The following is an 18,165-nucleotide window of genomic DNA, read 5'->3' as shown; positions in this document are numbered from 1 at the left end:
GTGTATTGATATTACTACATAAAAATGAGTAAATCACCCTAAGACTCTGCAAAAGGAAAGACAGTAATTTAAACAAAGTAGTATCACAGTGTATCACTGTAACTGTTTCCACAATGTGCCAGTGGCCAATTGCTACAGAAAGTATATAACTTAGTTTGTGATTACCTGCTGTTGCAGGGGGACAATCCCAAAGGGATGAGGATCCAATGACAGAGCCTTTAGCTTCACCACAAGAAATAAAAATCATCTCAATTATCCAGGAAGGCAGAACTAGTAATTTTAACTGTAATGAAGCACAAGAATCCTAGTATCAGATCAAGAGCCCCTGAACTCACCTTTTGCAAACATGTAAAGAGACAAATTCCCCCGGAGAATTTACAGTGTATGTACTGGAGCAGACACCAAACAAGAGATGCCACAGTGGAAGAGCTGAAGGAGGTAGTGGGCAACATGGGCAAGGCACCGTGGCTTCAGGCAGCCTGCAGCCCCATCTGCTCCATACGGACTAAAGGCCCGCAGGGGTTAAGACAGTTAACTTCTACCTCCTCCATGGAGACAAAACTACGGAAGTGAATGTCTGCTTGTGGATATTTTAAACAAAAAAGAAAACATATAGCCCTCTGGAACTATGCTTACTGTTTCTCCAGCTGATACGACACAGAGAACAGATAGCCTAGGCCTAGAACTAAATGCAAAAGCTTTATTCCAAGGAGCAATTAGAGAACAATTTAGGGAACACGCTTCAATTTTAAAAGTTCTCAGATTAGCCAAGCAGAAATACAAAAAAGCTGAGAATGCTCATGTACACTAACTAGTAAAGAACTTAAAAAGCAGAAAATATCTTAGCTGTGTAAAACAGCAGTTTCTTACCCGTGTGAGGAATATTTCTGTAAACCATGAAAGACAACTTAGACTGAATAATTAAAACCAGCCTTTTCTCTCCAGATGTTATTTTGTGATTCTACACATAGACTAGTAATGAGCAAAAAGAATAGGCTGAAAAGAAAGATCAGTAATTTCATTTATAAAATCAGAAATTTCATTTAAAAATGTAATCATGTGGATTAAAACCACAGGTGTGATAAATAAATAGTCAAGGGCAGCCATGATGCGCATCTTTAAATTCAAGTCTTGAAACATGCTGGTAAATGTTTCACGGTGCAAATTCATTAGGCAGCCTGGGCCCAAATGCAGAGCCAGTGTGTGCAGATCAATCCTAACAATTGCAGAAACCCAGCGGGAGCACCCGTGGCTCGTAGGGGGCTGGAGTTGTGCGCTCCCCAGGGACAGCAAGGCCAGGAGGGATCTTAAGAAGTCACCAAGTCCAACCACTGCCAGAGGATGAACTGTGCCTTAAACATTGCCAATGTTTAAAGTCTTCTTTGTTTAACTTTTACTTTAAAACTTGTGTAAATGATTTTATAATGTTCTTCACAAAAGTACTGCAGAGCTTTGCAAAGTTACCATCAGGATTATTTTCTCTTAGTGCCTAATCTAAAGGTAGGCAATTGCTTCTTGTCCTATGAACAGGGGATTAAGAGAACAAGGTTTGGGGTTTTTTTTAAACTGTCTTTTCGGCAATAGCTTTTTACAAATGTGAATACTCCTTCAGCCATTGCTCCTGCAGACTAAACAAAAGAAATTCTTTCAATTTTTACACACAAAATTATGTTGTCTAGCACTCTCATCTTTCTTGTGTCTCTCCACTGGACTCTTTCCCATTAGCCCCCAATCTCCCAGAAACGTGGCGCCTGAAACTGGATATAGTATTCCAGCTCAGACCTCATTAGACTTTATTAGGCCTAATTAGAGTAAAAGGTTATTTCATGTGAATTTAATGGGGAATGCTTATTTATTCAGTCTAGTATGAAATTTGCTTTTTCACAAAACCATGACATTATTGACCCCTGATTAGCTTGCCACTCACTGGAATCTGCACATCTTTTTGCACAGAATTACCACAACTAGCCAGTTCTCCTCCATCCTCTGTTACTTCAATTCAATACTTTCTATTTGCCTTTAATGAAGCAAATCCTACTAATGTCACCTAATTTTAGCAATTAATTTAAATAACTTCTTGTTCTAATCTATTCCTCTGATACACTTTCAGCACTTATTGGCAATAATTGCTTGGAAATGAAACATCTATTGCATAATCCAATCTATTTTATAAAGTATATCAATTAGCATAAAATTGATCTATGTAAAGGCCTTCTTATTACATCCTCCTAGGCAACAGTGAATTGCTAACAACAACCCTAAGTACAAATCACTGTTCTAGATCCATTTAAACTATGCTTCCTGCATTGGCTATGAAAATGTCAAACACAGTCTTTACCAAAAGCCCCTTACCAAAATCAAGATGCATCACCTTTGCAGCTTCTCTGTTCACAAGTCAATTATTCTGTCACGGAAGGAATTATTTGATAGGATTTATCTCATATGGTATTTCCTCTTTTCTCTGAAATCGTGTATGAAAAAGAGAACTCTGGAATTGAAAAAGAGTTATAGGAACTATTTTCCCTCAGAGCGAACATTAAAAACTACTAAAATACGTATTTCAATTTGTGAAGATCTTCAGGATAATGAAAACCATTGAGGTAACAGTGAGAACTCGGAACCAGTTCTGAACTTTCACATTTTGTTCAGAGATATCTCACAGTAATGTATGCATGTCTGAAAACATATTTTTAAAGAAAATGTTTGAAAAAATGGACAGCCCTACTTTATGAAAAGAAATCTCTGTACTTGGAGTCATGGAGTCAGGCTTAATTCAAATGTAACTCTACACCTGTAACTCTATCTGTTTTGTTCCAGGCTATTGCATCTATTGCCTTCTGTTGTTAGTAGTTAAAGCTCACTCACTATGAGATGCTTCAGTCATATATGTATACATACTTCTTCGCATCTGCCCAATTTTTAGATCTTTGTTGCTGTGACTAGTTCCTTCTTGCTAATGTCACTGTTCCCCATCTGTCCAAAATTAAAGCCCCAATTGCTAGTTCAATATATTCGTGCTATATGAGTCTTCCTTGTTTTAGCCATAAACTGGTCCATGTTATCTTACACATCAAATAGGTCAAGCGAACATGCAGTTGTCCTTTTCCAATTGTATTTCCTTTAACAGAAATGCTTACTTCTTCTAGATACACTCCCTGAATCTAGATTAAGGTCCTGAATTAAAAGCCAGCGAAAACTGGCCTCTATTTTTCTACAGACTTTGGTGATTTCTGGATCAGTCTGTTGGTGAACAAAATTCTTTCCCTACCTGTTACATTTTCTTGAAAACATTGCTGTCCTACACACTCAGACAGAAGTAGTAGGTCTTTAATTAGCCTATTTTTATGTACAGGTTTTGTTATATAGATGATATAAAAGGTTAGTGATGGTCATATGCTGGACCAGGTTCTCCCAAGACATGCTGATGCCACCATGCTAGGCAACTGTTCAGAGAGAAAGAGCCAGGATTCACAAATTCGGTGGAGGTCCTATAACAAATCCATTAAACATCACAGCTGTAATAGATTAATCTAAAACACTCAGTTTCATTGGTCTGATTTTTAATATAGTACTTGATGTTACAAATAAAATATAACTTTAATATTTAATTTATAAAGTTTTCACATTTCTGTGTAAAACCAACAGTAGGTTTAAAGTAAAAAGAGCTTTGTGGAGGCAACAGCTTTTTTTTTAACTTCAACAAGAGTCTAATTTTATAAGAGTAGAGAAACGTGTAAACATAAACATTCATGATTTTCTTCTGTACACATCTGTGTAAATTAGTTGATACAAATATAATTTGCTATAGAAACATTGGTTTGTTTGTTTTTGCTACACACAGTTCTATGCTGGCATCACATACTAGTCGATTAAACTTTCAAAGAGTGAGATTTATGCATTTTGCATTCTAACATCCAGTATGTCCATTGCCAGCAGTGGACTTCATGTTCAGAGAATCAGACTCACAGTGTCAGCAATCTAAAATTAAACGTCAGTACAAGATTATAAATAATCAAAAATGAATGCATCGTTTTCATATCATAATTGCCACGATTCAAGCCAACCAAAGTCAATGACAGTTTTCCCACTGACTTAGCTGGAATTCACCTGCAGTTCCCAGTCACTATAGATTCTCATTTTAGTTTTGCAGTTTTATCACAGCGTGAAGAGTTAAAAAGTGTGTAGTATCACAGCTTCAGCGTAAGAAGTAAAGCTTCTAAGTCTTTCTGGGCCTCTTTATCCTGAAAGAAACAGACAATCATGCATCAACTTAGATAGGATAAATCCCTTCATTTGCCTAATGCATGCCTATCCATATTTCTTTACTAACAACAGGCATAACACACAACTGTAACAGCCACAGAATGTACAAGACTGCATAGTAAGTTAATTTATCAGTGATTGCAAAAATAAAGTTTCAAGTGAAAACAAGAGCCAGATGGCAGCCCTCTCTTTACAGCTCTGTTAAAGAACTTAAAATGTTAACCACAAATAGCCTTCTCAGCAGACCAGTAAGCCTTTCAGCTTAGGCCATAACTTTTATTGGTGTACTTTGCATAAAGTACTGCCTTGCCTTATACTTTATGTAAAGCTTGCAACCCGCCTGTGTGCAGTTTCTATAAAGATATTTCCATGATGTTTACTAATTATTTATTATGCAATTAAGAAGAAAACATTGGGAAATGTAATTAATGACATAGGGTAGATTATGGTTTCAGTGCATACAGCCATACCTACCTGTAATAACCACCATGGACTGACTACACCTTCGGTGTCTTCCATACTAGTGTTGGTGGGCTCTGCCTACGCTACTGGGCTCATAGCAGAGTGGAGCCAATTGGGGAGCAAGAGGCGAATAATTTGCTATGCTCAGAGCCAACACTATATTATACCTCCTAGGACAGAAGGGAAAGGCTCCTTTTAGGCCAATGTGTAAGTGCGCAGTTTGCATGGGGCTTTAAACCAAACCCAGCCCACAGACTCTTTCACAGGTAACCAGTGACTGTGGCTATTCCAGTATAGCCAGTAACGTTTTGGCTATTCCATGTATAATCTGTTTGGAAAGGGGTACATGCATATGAACATGTAACCACAGTACAAAAACTCCATTATTCTACTTATTTTTGAAATGTCTCCTGGATATAATCCACTTGCTTTACTTGCCACTGCAAAACTTCTAGCTTGCAAAATGCACCCTGATTTAAAACCACATTTCTAAAAAGTCAGCACCTCATAGCTGCAGGCTGGTAAGGGTCCAGACACCCAATGCATGCACCCATGCATACTTAGCAGTGCAAGTGAAAAGCACTTGCACATCACAAATTTTGTGCAAGTATTTCTAATGACAGAGACCAGTATTTCTTTCCCAGATAACGCCACAGGCAATTCTGAAAGAAAATACTGTAGACAGACAGCAAAGTAATCATTGAATTTCAGGATCACTTCATTATCCAATCAACCAAAGAGCTGGAACAAAACACAGAACATTTTAAAATACATTTTATGGGTGAAGAAATTCCTGCTTCTCTTTATTTTGGTTAGTTGTCCATAATGTCATGGAGGAATAGAGAAGAATATTGAGATGATAGAAACCATATGCCAGACATGTCAAACTATTTTACATTATTGGTCTGGATTAAGGCATTAATACATTAGCTGGACACTTCTCTTGGAGTCACTGCCTTGGTCCCACTGGCAACAATAGGCTAAACTATCTGCCTAATCATTTATCAGAGGCCTTAAAAGGCACACACTGCACAGCCAGTAAGCTCTTGCCAAGATACTCTAACAGAAGGAAACGTCACACTGAATTCAGCACCCCTTAAACTCCACATCACTCCAGGCTGCCTGGAGCACCAGCCCGTGGCTTTCAATAAAAATCGGGAAACTCAAAATTTGTATTAATATGTTGATTAATTCAGGGAAAATACACTCTTTTCTGTACTGACTGTAGTCAACTTGTGAAAATCATTCTGAACTTCATTAAACAAAAAAATAAAAAGCCAGATACTGTCCCATGGTATTAAGAAAATGAAAAAGGTTTCATTGTATCCGGTCCTACTCTTTTCACGCTTTTCTAAGCCAAAAATGATAAAGAAGCAGGTTTCCTCATATCTGAACAGTGTTCAGCATTTCATGGGTTGATGGGATTCTTTACTCACTTTGCAGGATACAGCATTTTAAAAATATATCTCCGAACAACTTTGTATAATTGTCTCTCTCCTTAGAAGCAAAGGATTATATTGGGCAATGAGCTTTACAAGTTGCAAAGGTCCCAGAAATATTGGGCAATCTTTCCTGAATCTTCCTCTGGGCTTAGGAAAAAGAATGAAGCAAACCCATGATTGTTCTAAGAACTAGCTAGAGAAGAAGCTGTGAACGTGCAAAGCATCCTACCTCTGGGTTGCCAGTTCTGAACAAGACTACATCAGTAAAAGCAGGAATTATTATTGTTGCAAACTACTTAATGGGCTGCTTTAATTGAGCCAGTGGCTTCCTGTCAACAGTAAGAACTCAGATGGCAAAAGCATCAAAAAAAAATCAGTAACAATGGCATTAAAAACAAAGCTGAGAATGGTCAGTGAAGGGAACTATTATGTCACCTTTGGATAAAGTCCATCCAGACCAAGAGGCGTGTCATGCTAAAAGGAGAGAGAAGCCACAACTCTGTTCAGTGTACCAGTCTCCAGTTTTAAGGATGAAAACTTCATTAATGCCCAAAGCTTAGCTGTTAATGGGAAGACAAAGCCATAAATCTCAGCCAACTTTCTTCCTCATTGATTTCTGGGTCTGTGGCTTTCTAAAAATGAACAATAAGGTCAACTTTTTTGTGTTTTGTTTTTTTTTGGGGGGGGCAGTTTAAGACTGGCCGGCTTTGATCTCCCTTTAGAGTGCGGCAGGGAGAGGAAGAGGCGCAAGTCGTAGGAGGAATGCAATATATTTGCATCAGTCCCATTTTTTCACCCTGAGGCTTAGTTCAGTGCTGACTGAATACACAGCCATTTTCAACCTTGACTGTCAAAGCTTACATTTATTAAACACTTCTCATATAATTTTCAGAGTTGAATATGAGTTCAAAATGTTCTGCAAACTGCTACACAAAACGTATTCAAATTACAGGGTCAGTGACTTATTTTCCCCTCTTCCTATTTAGTTGCTTTTCTTTTATGTTTCATCATCCACAGGGGATATGCACAGGAAAAAAAGACCTGGGAGGCCAGGGACTGAACAAGGGAAAAGAGGGAGTTGAAAACAAGAGCAAGACGGAACAGAGAGCTGGTGGGAAAAAGGGAATGTTGGCTTAACTGGAGGTAGTCCACATTTTGACAGTTAATTTCTGCTGAAAAATTTTACTGATAGATATATATACACACAGACATACACATGTAAATGTGCATGCAAAAATTAAATGGCAATTAAAGCAGAGAGAGAAAGATAATGATTTTACCTTCCATCTCTGCTAATTATTTCCTTATGCACTCTCAACCCAGGCACTGCACATGTGTGCACTTGTTGACAAAGTCCCAACTGTCAACAGAGAATGATACACCCCCATGACCACAACCAAAATGGTTACACCAGCCAATAATGTTATTGTGTGCAACCACTGCCAAATCCCAAGCTGACAAGCATCCTGTAGGGTTTCATTGAAGTCAGCAGCACTGCATGGTATATTAAATGAGCTGGGCTGCAAGGGTGGTCCAAAGCTGTACTCTGATATGCAGTAACAGCAATGAGGTGCTGAGAGCCACCCCTGATTTTGGGTACAGCTGTATCATTCCTTTGCAGCTCCAGGAGAAATCCTGGACTGTAACAGAAGAGACTCCCAAACAGGCATAAGGATCGTTAATTAGAGAGTAATAACTCTTGTGGACAATATAAATCATATAAAGCTATACGCTATCCCTTCTCAGTTTCATGATAGACTCTTACAGAGGGTGTGACTGTAGTAGGTGTTAATTTGCATACAACTGCATAATACTGTTTTTCCCCTTAGATATTTCAATAAAACAATGCAATCATCTACTTGCAACCTTCTATATGACTGCTGTATGTCACAAGTTAGGGCATTTTATGCTTTTTCATATTCTTAGGATCTTCCTCTGGGGATGAACCATGACTTCTCAAAGCTTTTAGGATCAAGGCAAGCACAGCTTTAAAATACGTAGCTGACAATAATTCCACATTTCCTGATTATACTTCAAGTAGAGGGAAAAACACCCTTTCACACCCAGAAGACTGAATAAACAGTTCAGCTAGTTCAAAGACTGCTGTTGAAAAATTACAAATGGCAGAATTCAATTTAGAATAATTAAGTCACGTAAAATTTTTATACACTAGTTCTTTTCTAACTTAAAAGACTAAGTTTCACCTGTAATCTGGTTTCCTTTTACTGTTGTACACAATGCGGAGCTTTTGATGTTCAAGACATTCCCCTGTTTCTGTCCAGCATCTGCCCCCACCACAATGGGACCTACAGCCCTTCTTTCTGTGCAGTCATCACTGAAACGGCTTAAACATGATCACATCCAGTTACAACTCCTTCAGAAAGATGCCTGTTGAGGCTTTCCTTCACCCTGTATATTGATTCTGAGACAATATGTTTCAAACTTCTGGAAGCTTGACTTCCCCTGGCCACTATACAAAAACAGGAAACCAATTGTGAACCTCTTCATCCGGCAGTGCACCACTACCACCATGAATACTTCTCCCACTCTGCCCCTGCAACATCAGCACACCAGCGGAAGAGATACACTCCACGCTTTGAGGAATCATCTGTTGATCAGTCTTGCTGCACTAAGAACTATGCCAAAACCATGTTACCTTTGATAGGACATTGAAATTAATACTTTGTGATAAACTAGTCAATTTAATCATAAATATAATAAGCTCAGTATTTATCAAGGTAGACTTTATCCTTATGTATGAAACTACTGCACTAAAAAGCTTCTTGATTTTTTGGAATCGTTTTTGGAGAGGGAGAAAGAATAAGCAGACAATGCAAACAAACCTTTTGGCAAGAACTTCAAAAACATGCAGACAGCAAATCAGTCTGATCACTAAGAGAAAAATAGACTGTATTCTCTGAAGTGCAAAATAATGTAAAATATAGGATGTCTCAAATTCTTCTAGCAGCTCTTTTAAAAATGTCTCATTTTTACCAGCATTTTACAGTTTGAAATCTGATCTCTTTATAATGAGGTTTTAAAAGGCCCATTTCCTGAGCTTGAAGCACTTATATTCAGTGTAAACAGAATCACTAATTAAGGAATAGTTTTTTAAAGTATATTCAGAAGATACTTTAATTTTGGATTGGTGGTAGCTATTAGGAAATTCTTATTCAACTCCACAAACAGTATTAGCAGGAAAACAATAGCCTAGAATTCAAAATGAACACAAATCTGAATATTTCCATTATTTTGTAATTGAAACACCATAGACTTTTGCTTGGCATTTGGAGGACAAATGTGCACAAAATCTAAAGGAACAAATATCCTCTGAAAACAATGACATTTTGTATTGACCTGATGGTATTGAGAAAAGAAAACGTTCTGTTTGATGAGAAAACAAAAACATTTTTTATAAGGTTAACCCAAATTATTCACATAGTTTTGATGGGTAGTTTTTTCCACAAACAAGTCATAATTTGTACCCTTCACTTGAAAAGCAGAAGTAAATTACTTCTTTCTCCTCAAAATCTGTTGTGGAATATTCAAGATACATAAATGGTCTGTTGTAACAGGAACAACTGATGGGTGCTGAAGTTTATACTCTGTCCTCTCTTCCATCCCTCTGTGACTCCCACTCTTTTCCTTACAGACAACATTAAAAATGTAAATTAATGACCAGGGAGATCAATTATGGCGATGTAAAAAAAATGTAAGAACATCTTAAGGCCATGATTTCTCCTCAGCAGCTGTATTCTTGTGTAAACATTCAGCCATTGTTCCTGCCCATTATGACATTTACTTCCCCCTCCACATGGGCTTTTCTAGAGTTTCAAATGTCACTGGGGCCAAAGGCAGAGTCTCTAACAAGTCTCTGCTTCTTGCCATTCTACACCTGTTGGAAGTGAATGCCATAATGATCAATTCTGTAATATCTAAATCTCTTTCACTTGTTAATTTCAACTCTGAATTGCCTTCATTTGTAATTGCTGGGTAGGAAGGAGTGTTTTTGAAATTAAGATTTTTTTTTTTAAATCACCAATAATTTTGTAAAATACATGCTCAGTTTCAGGGAAGTTTTTATCTGCATTTTAAGTAAGACTTTCAGCAACTCTCAGTGCAAATAGATTTGCTTTGCATTCTTCCTGCTTTGTTGTCTTCAGCTCTTCCAAGACTACATTTTTTGTAATGTAACTGCTGCTTTTTAGATTAATTTTCAAAAAATATCATAGACACCAGAACCTTGAAATTTTAATCTCTTCCTCTGCTAGGCTGTTATCCCTTTGTGGTGAGCTTACGGGTCCTACAACCACAGAGTTCACTCTGATGCCCATGCTCATCTCCAGATACAAGAAAAAATAATTTCTTATTATACTTTATAATCCTACATTGAGACTTTAATTTTCTACAAGTTCCAGCCTTGAAAATACCCAACAATCTTTGTTATAAACAAGAAATTAGTGTCTTACTCCCCTTACATACAAAGCGCTATGTGTTTAATCAAGCACAGACACATACCCATTCATTTTGTCTTTCTATATGCAAGACAAATGCTCATGTTTTCAAATTTAAATTACATTTTTCTCCTCAAATTTAAAAAAGTAATTTTTTTCCACAGTAGTCCACCACATCTGGTTTTGACAGCCTTTCATGTAGTCATACTCACCAAGGCTTTGAGCGCACTACAAAGTAACGAGTCTCAGTAAGGGTAATGCAACATCTACTAGATAAACAGAGCAGCTGTTATGCACTTTACAGTAACTCACAGCAGCCCTGAGCATTAGGATCTCTTTTACTGAAGGGGTGAATGTTTCCCAGGACCCTGAGGTTATCCGCCTGGACAGCAACCAGAGAAAAGCAGGACAATTTTATGTCCTGTGCACCTCCAGCAGTGAAGTACCCCTCTACAGTATGACAGTATTTATGGCCAAGGAAGTACCGCATGATTCACTGGAGGTTTTTGTTTAGAGTAGAGAGGATAAAGAGAAAGGTCTCTATAGTGTAACATCAGTTTAGTTTTCCAGATGTAATTTGCACCAAATCTCCTGTATTTCCTTTTAAAATTAAAAAAATGCATAGACTGATTAGTTAAAAATGTGCCAAACTATTTTTAAAAACTGGTATTAGGACTTACAGGAGTAATTCAATCAGAATTTGTCTCTCCTTTTATGATTTCTTTGGTATCCTTTTTTAGGTTCATAATACGGTTGAAACTGGCCACCTGATTATTTTTTTTTTCCTTAACAAGAATTACCTCTGTTTGGAAGCCCCTCTACCCCTTGAATTAAAAAGATATTCTCTAAGTGGTAGAACAGACACACAGAAGGGATATTTGGATGTGATACAACATTCAAGACAAAAATAATCTCACTTAACTTGAAATGTTACATAAAATGAATCCTAGACAAAGTGTCAAAGAAGTGCCCTGAGTTAGACCAGCTGAGAATTTGACCTGAGGATTAAAATGAGCTATGGGCTATTTTACTGATTCCGAGCACCTCTGGTTCCCACTGAAGTCACTGGAAACTGTGGATGCTCAGAAGCAATAAGAAGTAAACCATTGTCTACTATTATTTTTCATACTTATGCTGCAGGATGATTTGTATCATGAAATACTATACATTTCCTCAATGTGGCACCTTTCCAGCAACTTCGTTCTCTCAGTCTGCTCCTGATTTTATGCCTTTATACATATACATGTTTCTCAGTAGAAGCCAACATTTTAAAACAATAAAGGAATTCCCCTGCCTGAAGAAAGAGAGAAAACTCACATGAGAAACTATGATTGCACTTGGGAATGATCGGTTTTGCATGACTGTGACAACATACCATGCTGCTGACAACCTTGAGATCCTGAGCTGTGGCAAACTGAAAGAAATCCTCAGACTGCTGCTGACATGCGTTTTCTTTTTCAGACCATGAACGACATCTTTTCCAGGGCTGTAGTCAATTCAGGCACTTTAACAGCATCTGTTTATTACTGTCTCCCCAGCGTCTCTTTAGTCTTATTACAGTCTTTTCCCTCCCTTAAACTAACCTGACTAAATGTTATTCCTCTGTATGGCTCCAAGCCCTGAACCAGTTCAGTTCCAACATCAGTAACAGTCTCTAACACAATAACCAAAACAACATGTAATATTCTAATTCAGATGGGACTTGAGGTAACAGCATCAGCAGAGTTTGTGTTCCAGATCTCCATTTTATAGTAATTCCTTTGAGCGTGCACTTGGTTTTACCTTGTGCTAACTGCCTTTTTTTTTTTTTTTAAATTTAATTACACACTATTGCCCCAATGCCATATTTTCCTGGACTTTTTTTTTTCTAAACTTAACTCAAAACACATCACAAGTAAACAAGACAAAGCAGACAAATCTGTGATATCTATAGAATTAGTCAAAACAGAAGAGGACATATCATCTTGTCCTCTTCAGATGGACAAAAGATTTTGGGGGTCCATTTGCTGCTCTTCTGTTCACAAGACAGTATCATTCTTATTCTCATCACCACCCTACTTGCCAGAATACACACACACACCCTTCAGGCTGCTCCCAAATTCTAGCTCTCACCTCAGGGTCCCCCCTCCTTCTCAAGTCTGCTGGTACTTCAGAAATGTGATGGGGCATTCCTTTTACCAGGGACTAAGCCCCTCCAGGTGGCCCAAGACACACTGAACTCCAGCTCACATTTAGACTGATGACACTGGACTTTAAAGGCAGGATTCACCTCTCATTAACTGCACAGTCTAGGAGTCAGGTGTCTCCGGAACACATCTTACACATACCTTCACACCTAGTCTCTCTCTGCTGTCAGGGGACAGAGAGAGGCACGGTGGGGCACCTGGATGCGTCTATCTCTCTCCACCGAGTGTAGGGGGAGCCTCAGCAACTACCTTTGGTCACCAAAATTTTGTCCAGCTGTTGTTATCAAAGATGAATCCTAATCTATGCTATCTCTACACTTTTTCAAGGAGTCTTTATGAATATGTTGAATGACTTCCAGCTTACTAAACACAGTCTTCTGCCCATCAGAAGTTTCTGTGATATATGTTTGTTTGCGATTTTACTAGATATTTTCAGAGTTCATTGCAAGATTACCTGGCCTGTAGTAAATTGAATACAGGAAAACCAAAAAATTCACCAGCACAGTCAGTGCAGATATATACAAAACAGGCTGAGTTCAAGCAATTTCAGTTGTATGCTCTCTCCCTTACACCATTGGTCCTACTTTTTATGCAAAGATGTAAGGCACCAAATAACAGGTAATTTATAGCAGTCTTTCCTATGTTCTGTAATAGGCAAGCCGAAGGTACATTTCAACAGTAAGTAAAGAATAAAGCAGAGTTAAGAGACTATTAATGTCATATCTGTATCAATACATATTTAAAGAAACATTGAACTTAAGCAATGATTGTTTAATTTATGATTGGTACATACTATAACTTGGGCCAAAAATAAAGGCCACCCAGGAGCAGCTGCTGGTGAGGCATGCAGTGGTCTTTCTTCCCAGCAGGAATACTTGACATAAACATGTTAGTGCTCCACACACAGCATTTATTGTCAATCAAGTTACAGATCTATTTAATGGTCTTTTTCCTTAACTTCAAAGAATTAAATGGGATAGGGCCAATTCGTCTCTGGAATCACCTCTCTCTCTCCCTACCACATCTGCTGTGCTCAAAGGGGGTCCCTTAGGCTGACAAAGCTCAGGTTTGAACTTGTCACGCTCTGGGATGGTAAGACGTTTCCAGCCATGGGTCGGTAATTATGGAACTTGCTTCTACATGAGATCAGACAGAATGAACCTCTTGCCATGACTTGGTTTATATTTGAGAAATTACATCACTTAAAATCTCTCAAATATCTGTAGAAATTTTGCATCCATATACTAAAAATACTCTAAAGGGCCTAAAAATGAATCTAATAATCTCTTAGAATAAACTATGTTCCAGCAGATGTAACTGGAAGAACTGTGCCTCCTTAACTGCACTGTGGTTGAAGACAAAGGCAATCCTGAATAACTCATCTACCTCTGCTATAGCTAACAAACCAGAGGCTTTCAGGAGCAGAGACAGAGACTATGGGACAAAAATCCAGAATGTTTTCAACTGAGAAAAAGTAGGTTTGGGGCAAAATTTCAGCACAGCTAAAGTGACACACTCAACTGCTTATGCTTAAGATAGTGTAATGAAATGGGTTGAATTACAAAGAGTACAATTCAATTTCTGACAGCCTCTGACACAGACAAGTCCCTGACAGTTCCCCAGACAAAGATTTTTTTAAAGCTGTTAATACAGACAACTGTAATGAGCCAACCTAGAGTGGAGGAAAAAGGAAGGTTCTGTGTTCAGGGGAAAAAGTGAAACATTATGTTATTACTGACAGTGCAATAATGGGTGCCAAAGACAAGACAGCAGTCACAAGACAACAAGTTACCACTCTCAATACCCACCTCATTAGTAACTGGGAGAATTGACAGTGCAGAATCACAGTACTTCAGTGCATTGTTTTTCTGGCCAAGATCTTTATAGCACTGAGAAGAAAAAACATTTTGTTTCCAATCAGACCACTGTAAGAATACCAGAGTCTACAAATCATTATTTTTAAAAGAACTTGGTTACCTTTGCCAAATACACATAATTGCATTTGGAATATTCTGGATGCATTTCTTCTGCCTAAATAATAAAAAACAGGAAAAAAAATAGACATAAAACTTGTGTGATGAGATTTATGTGGTCTGCATAACATTTTTAGTAATGCACTAAGCTTCCTCAAACATCAGACTGAATCATCCCTACTATGTGCACCACAATCTGTTTAGCACTTCAAAAAAACCTCAAGAAAACAAGAAAACCCAAAACTCAAACCCTAAACCAGGCACATGAGGTGCTGATACTGAACACATAAAAATGCTCTGTACTGCTTGCTCTCCTCTCTCCCTAAGTGCTTTGTAAAGATATCGGATCACTTTACAGAATAGCTGTTGGATTCATTCACTTACAGAGGGTGTTGGAAGACACTGCTCTCTCTGGATTATTAATGTTTATTTCCTCATCAAAGAAATAAACAAGCAACCAACCATTCACACTTTGTGTAATGGGTAATGAACTGTATTCATCAACTTTATAATTATTTTTCTTTCACAGACCCATATCTTCTAGCTCTGTGTTCACCTTTCTTTTTACATTACGATCTTCTGAAAAGTTCAGGTTGTTAAAAAAGTTCAAGATCGTCTTCCTTTTAAAACACATCAAGGATGTAGAAGCTTGAAAGGTGAGTAAAAACCTTACCAATTATCTACTAACCAAGAAGCAGCTTTAATCAACAAACAGCTTTTGGGAGAGAAAAATTACATGAGTGAAATTTATAGTAGCTGTAATCCTTGGACCAGAGCAATGCTGCTTTCACCAAAACTGTGTATTATCAAACATTTGAAAAAAAAACCCAAACAGTTGTCTTTTAGACAGTAATTTAATTTTTGTTGCAGAAGATGCCTTAAAACCACAGTTACTCTGCAGCCTACCACAAAATGCCTTGAAGCTAAAGTGAACACTTCAGTTTATTTCTACCACCTTTGGAGTTTGACATTGAAGATAAAGTCTCTTAAACTGGGAAGATGGTAATCCTTGGACCATTGTATTTCCAAAATTCAGGAGATCATTCCATCTTTAAATAGACTAAGAATACAGAAAACAAGCACTTTTGACAGTGAAGAAAACATGCTTGTTCAATTCCTTTGAGAAACTGAAAGTAATTGTAATGATGGAAGTTTATGCTTTGTATTCAGTCAAGTGAAAAACATGTCTTTTTCAGCTCCAGAAGCAGAAATTATTCATATAAAAGACACTGAAAGAGAGGTTTGTTTTGTTCATGTGGTGTTTTCTCATAACTGTGCATTCAAGTAGAATGCCCAGGAACATGGACCTGTATGACAGAGCTTTCTTTTCTACTTCACTACAAAGGTAATTTCATCTCCACAAGCAAGAAAGGCTTCTACTGAAATTCAATGAAAAAAGCTTCAGATCAGAAAGAGACATATCACAATGTCAAAGTTTTCCTTGCCTATATTAACCCTCTTGCAGAAACGGGCAAATTGCCAGTTATCACTATGGTTAATTTGTTTCAATGGCATATATAACTAATCTATATCCATCTCACATTAAATCCAGTACTATTAACCATGGCAAGTCATTGAAGAATTCCCTAAAACTAAAGAAGAAGAAAGGTGCTAGCTACTTATCTCCAAACTAATTTTAAAATAGAAAAAAAATATTTTAGTAGAGTGCTCTGTGGTATTTTGGAGAGCCCTGGATTTATAGCTACTGAACATAACCTGTTGAACAGACATCTTGACAACCGTCACAGCAGCTGGTAAACAGTCACACAGGAAAACCCTTGGCTAGGACTTACCTTAAGGAAATTCTGCAATGCTTCTTCTACTGTTGAAGTTGGTGGAGTCCCAAAGAGAGCAGCAGCTACTTTCTTTTCAATCCAAGACAACTGAGCTACCTATAATAAAAAAAAAAAAAAAAGAAAAGAAAAAAAATTTAAAAGTCTTTAGAGTTGCTTCTCAGTTTTGGAGTAAATACTGTACTATGCCACTGTACTACTTATACAACCTATTTTGCCAAAGAACCTGTCAAGGAATGTTATATACTGTCGATTTGCCAGCTGAAAGCATAGTCTTTTGGATTTTAGATTAGAAACAGTGCTTTAAACCTGTTAAGGTTTTCATGAGACAGACAGCTTACCATGATAGTCCATGTACTTGACTACTTTTCAACATTACAAAAAGCTGTTGCTACAGCCAAAGTGCGAGTGCTTTTGGCGCTTGTAAAACAAGTTCATTTATTACACAGAAGCTGGTGACAACCACTGTTAAGAAATAGGCTTCATTTTTTACTCTTCAATTCTGACAAGTAACACTTGCCAAAGACCTCTTCTCATTTAAGGAAGATGGGCTGCTATAAAAGGACTTTAGGGAACTGCCATATTGCCACACAATGTACATGACTTCTTCCCTTACATATACTAACACTTGACAGAAACTGCTCTGGTTATTGCCATAAGGTATTTGGCTCCATCACCTAAGCTAGCAAAACACACCTCACATCTCTTATGAAGGATGGAGCTGCTAAGAAATGCAATGTGAGACTGGAGTCTGTTTAAATAGAGAAGTGAAGCCACCCTCCTTTGGACACTTCTACTGCATCTGTAAAGAAAAGTCAGGACTTTTTGCCTTCACATCAGTATTTGAACCACAGCACTGATGGCTCCTATCACAGTGTACAGCTGAGTTTAAAAATGGCAAAAAACAAGGTTCTGTGGTTTTCTAGCAATTTCTGGCCTGATCTATGCAGAGGCAACACAAAGAAGGGGTACACACAGGCAAAGAAAGCAAGCATGTCATCAGAGACCTGGAGGTAAAATATGAGTCACATAGGGACATGTCTTTTTCAGAGGGATCTGCAATTCAAGTAACAGAGTTGAGCCTTGAACTCAAGTCTGTCCTACTGCTGTAAAAATTAAAATGGTTTTGGATAGCTTTAGATTATTCCTGCCTCATTCCCTGGCTTCCCAATCTCTTCAGGGCTGTTGCTGCTCCCCCGCCTTCTCCAGCTAAATCCAGCAATTATTCAGTAGATGCCAGTTAATTATGGTAAAATATAAGAATCCATCCACACATAATTATCCACAGCCATAAACCAGACTGCTTCTCTTTTGAACAGACATCAAGCTCTATGTATTTCCTGTTGCAAACGCTCCTAAAAATACCATTGCAAAGAGCACAAATACAGGCCAGCACACAACAGGAAAACGCACAGGACCATGTTTTCTCATCTGGCCCCAACGACTCTAGCTACATAGGAGCAACATTGCTTGGAGACAGAAGGCGGATGCCTTCTGTCAAGTCTTGCTAGTTGTTCAGCCGGGACCAATGCCTTATTCGTTGAATGCCGTCAGTAAGTCTTTCACACAAAACCACTAGAAATTATATTCCA

The 18,165-nt window shown here is 37.9% G+C and overlaps 1 protein-coding gene across 1 annotated transcript in view; it reads right to left on the bottom strand.

Annotated features, from left to right (window-relative positions):
• Window positions 1-686: 686 nt before the first annotated feature.
• Window positions 687-18,165, bottom strand: part of RMDN2 (regulator of microtubule dynamics 2) — a 52,500-nt gene continuing 35,021 nt past the window's right edge. The window contains exons 8-11 of the mRNA XM_052805401.1: window positions 16,574-16,672; window positions 14,785-14,838; window positions 14,616-14,696; window positions 687-4,241 (exon numbers count right to left, since the gene is read on the bottom strand). Coding sequence (XP_052661361.1) covers window positions 4,188-4,241; window positions 14,616-14,696; window positions 14,785-14,838; window positions 16,574-16,672 — 288 coding nt within the window. The 3' untranslated portion in view covers window positions 687-4,187. The remainder of the gene's footprint in view (window positions 4,242-14,615; window positions 14,697-14,784; window positions 14,839-16,573; window positions 16,673-18,165) is intronic.

The sequence above is a fragment of the Harpia harpyja genome, chromosome 13 (assembly GCF_026419915.1).
Source record: "Harpia harpyja isolate bHarHar1 chromosome 13, bHarHar1 primary haplotype, whole genome shotgun sequence".
Lineage (NCBI taxonomy): Eukaryota > Metazoa > Chordata > Aves > Accipitriformes > Accipitridae > Harpia > Harpia harpyja.
Note: the sequence above shows the minus strand (reverse complement) of the source record. Positions and strands in the feature narration are given on the sequence as shown.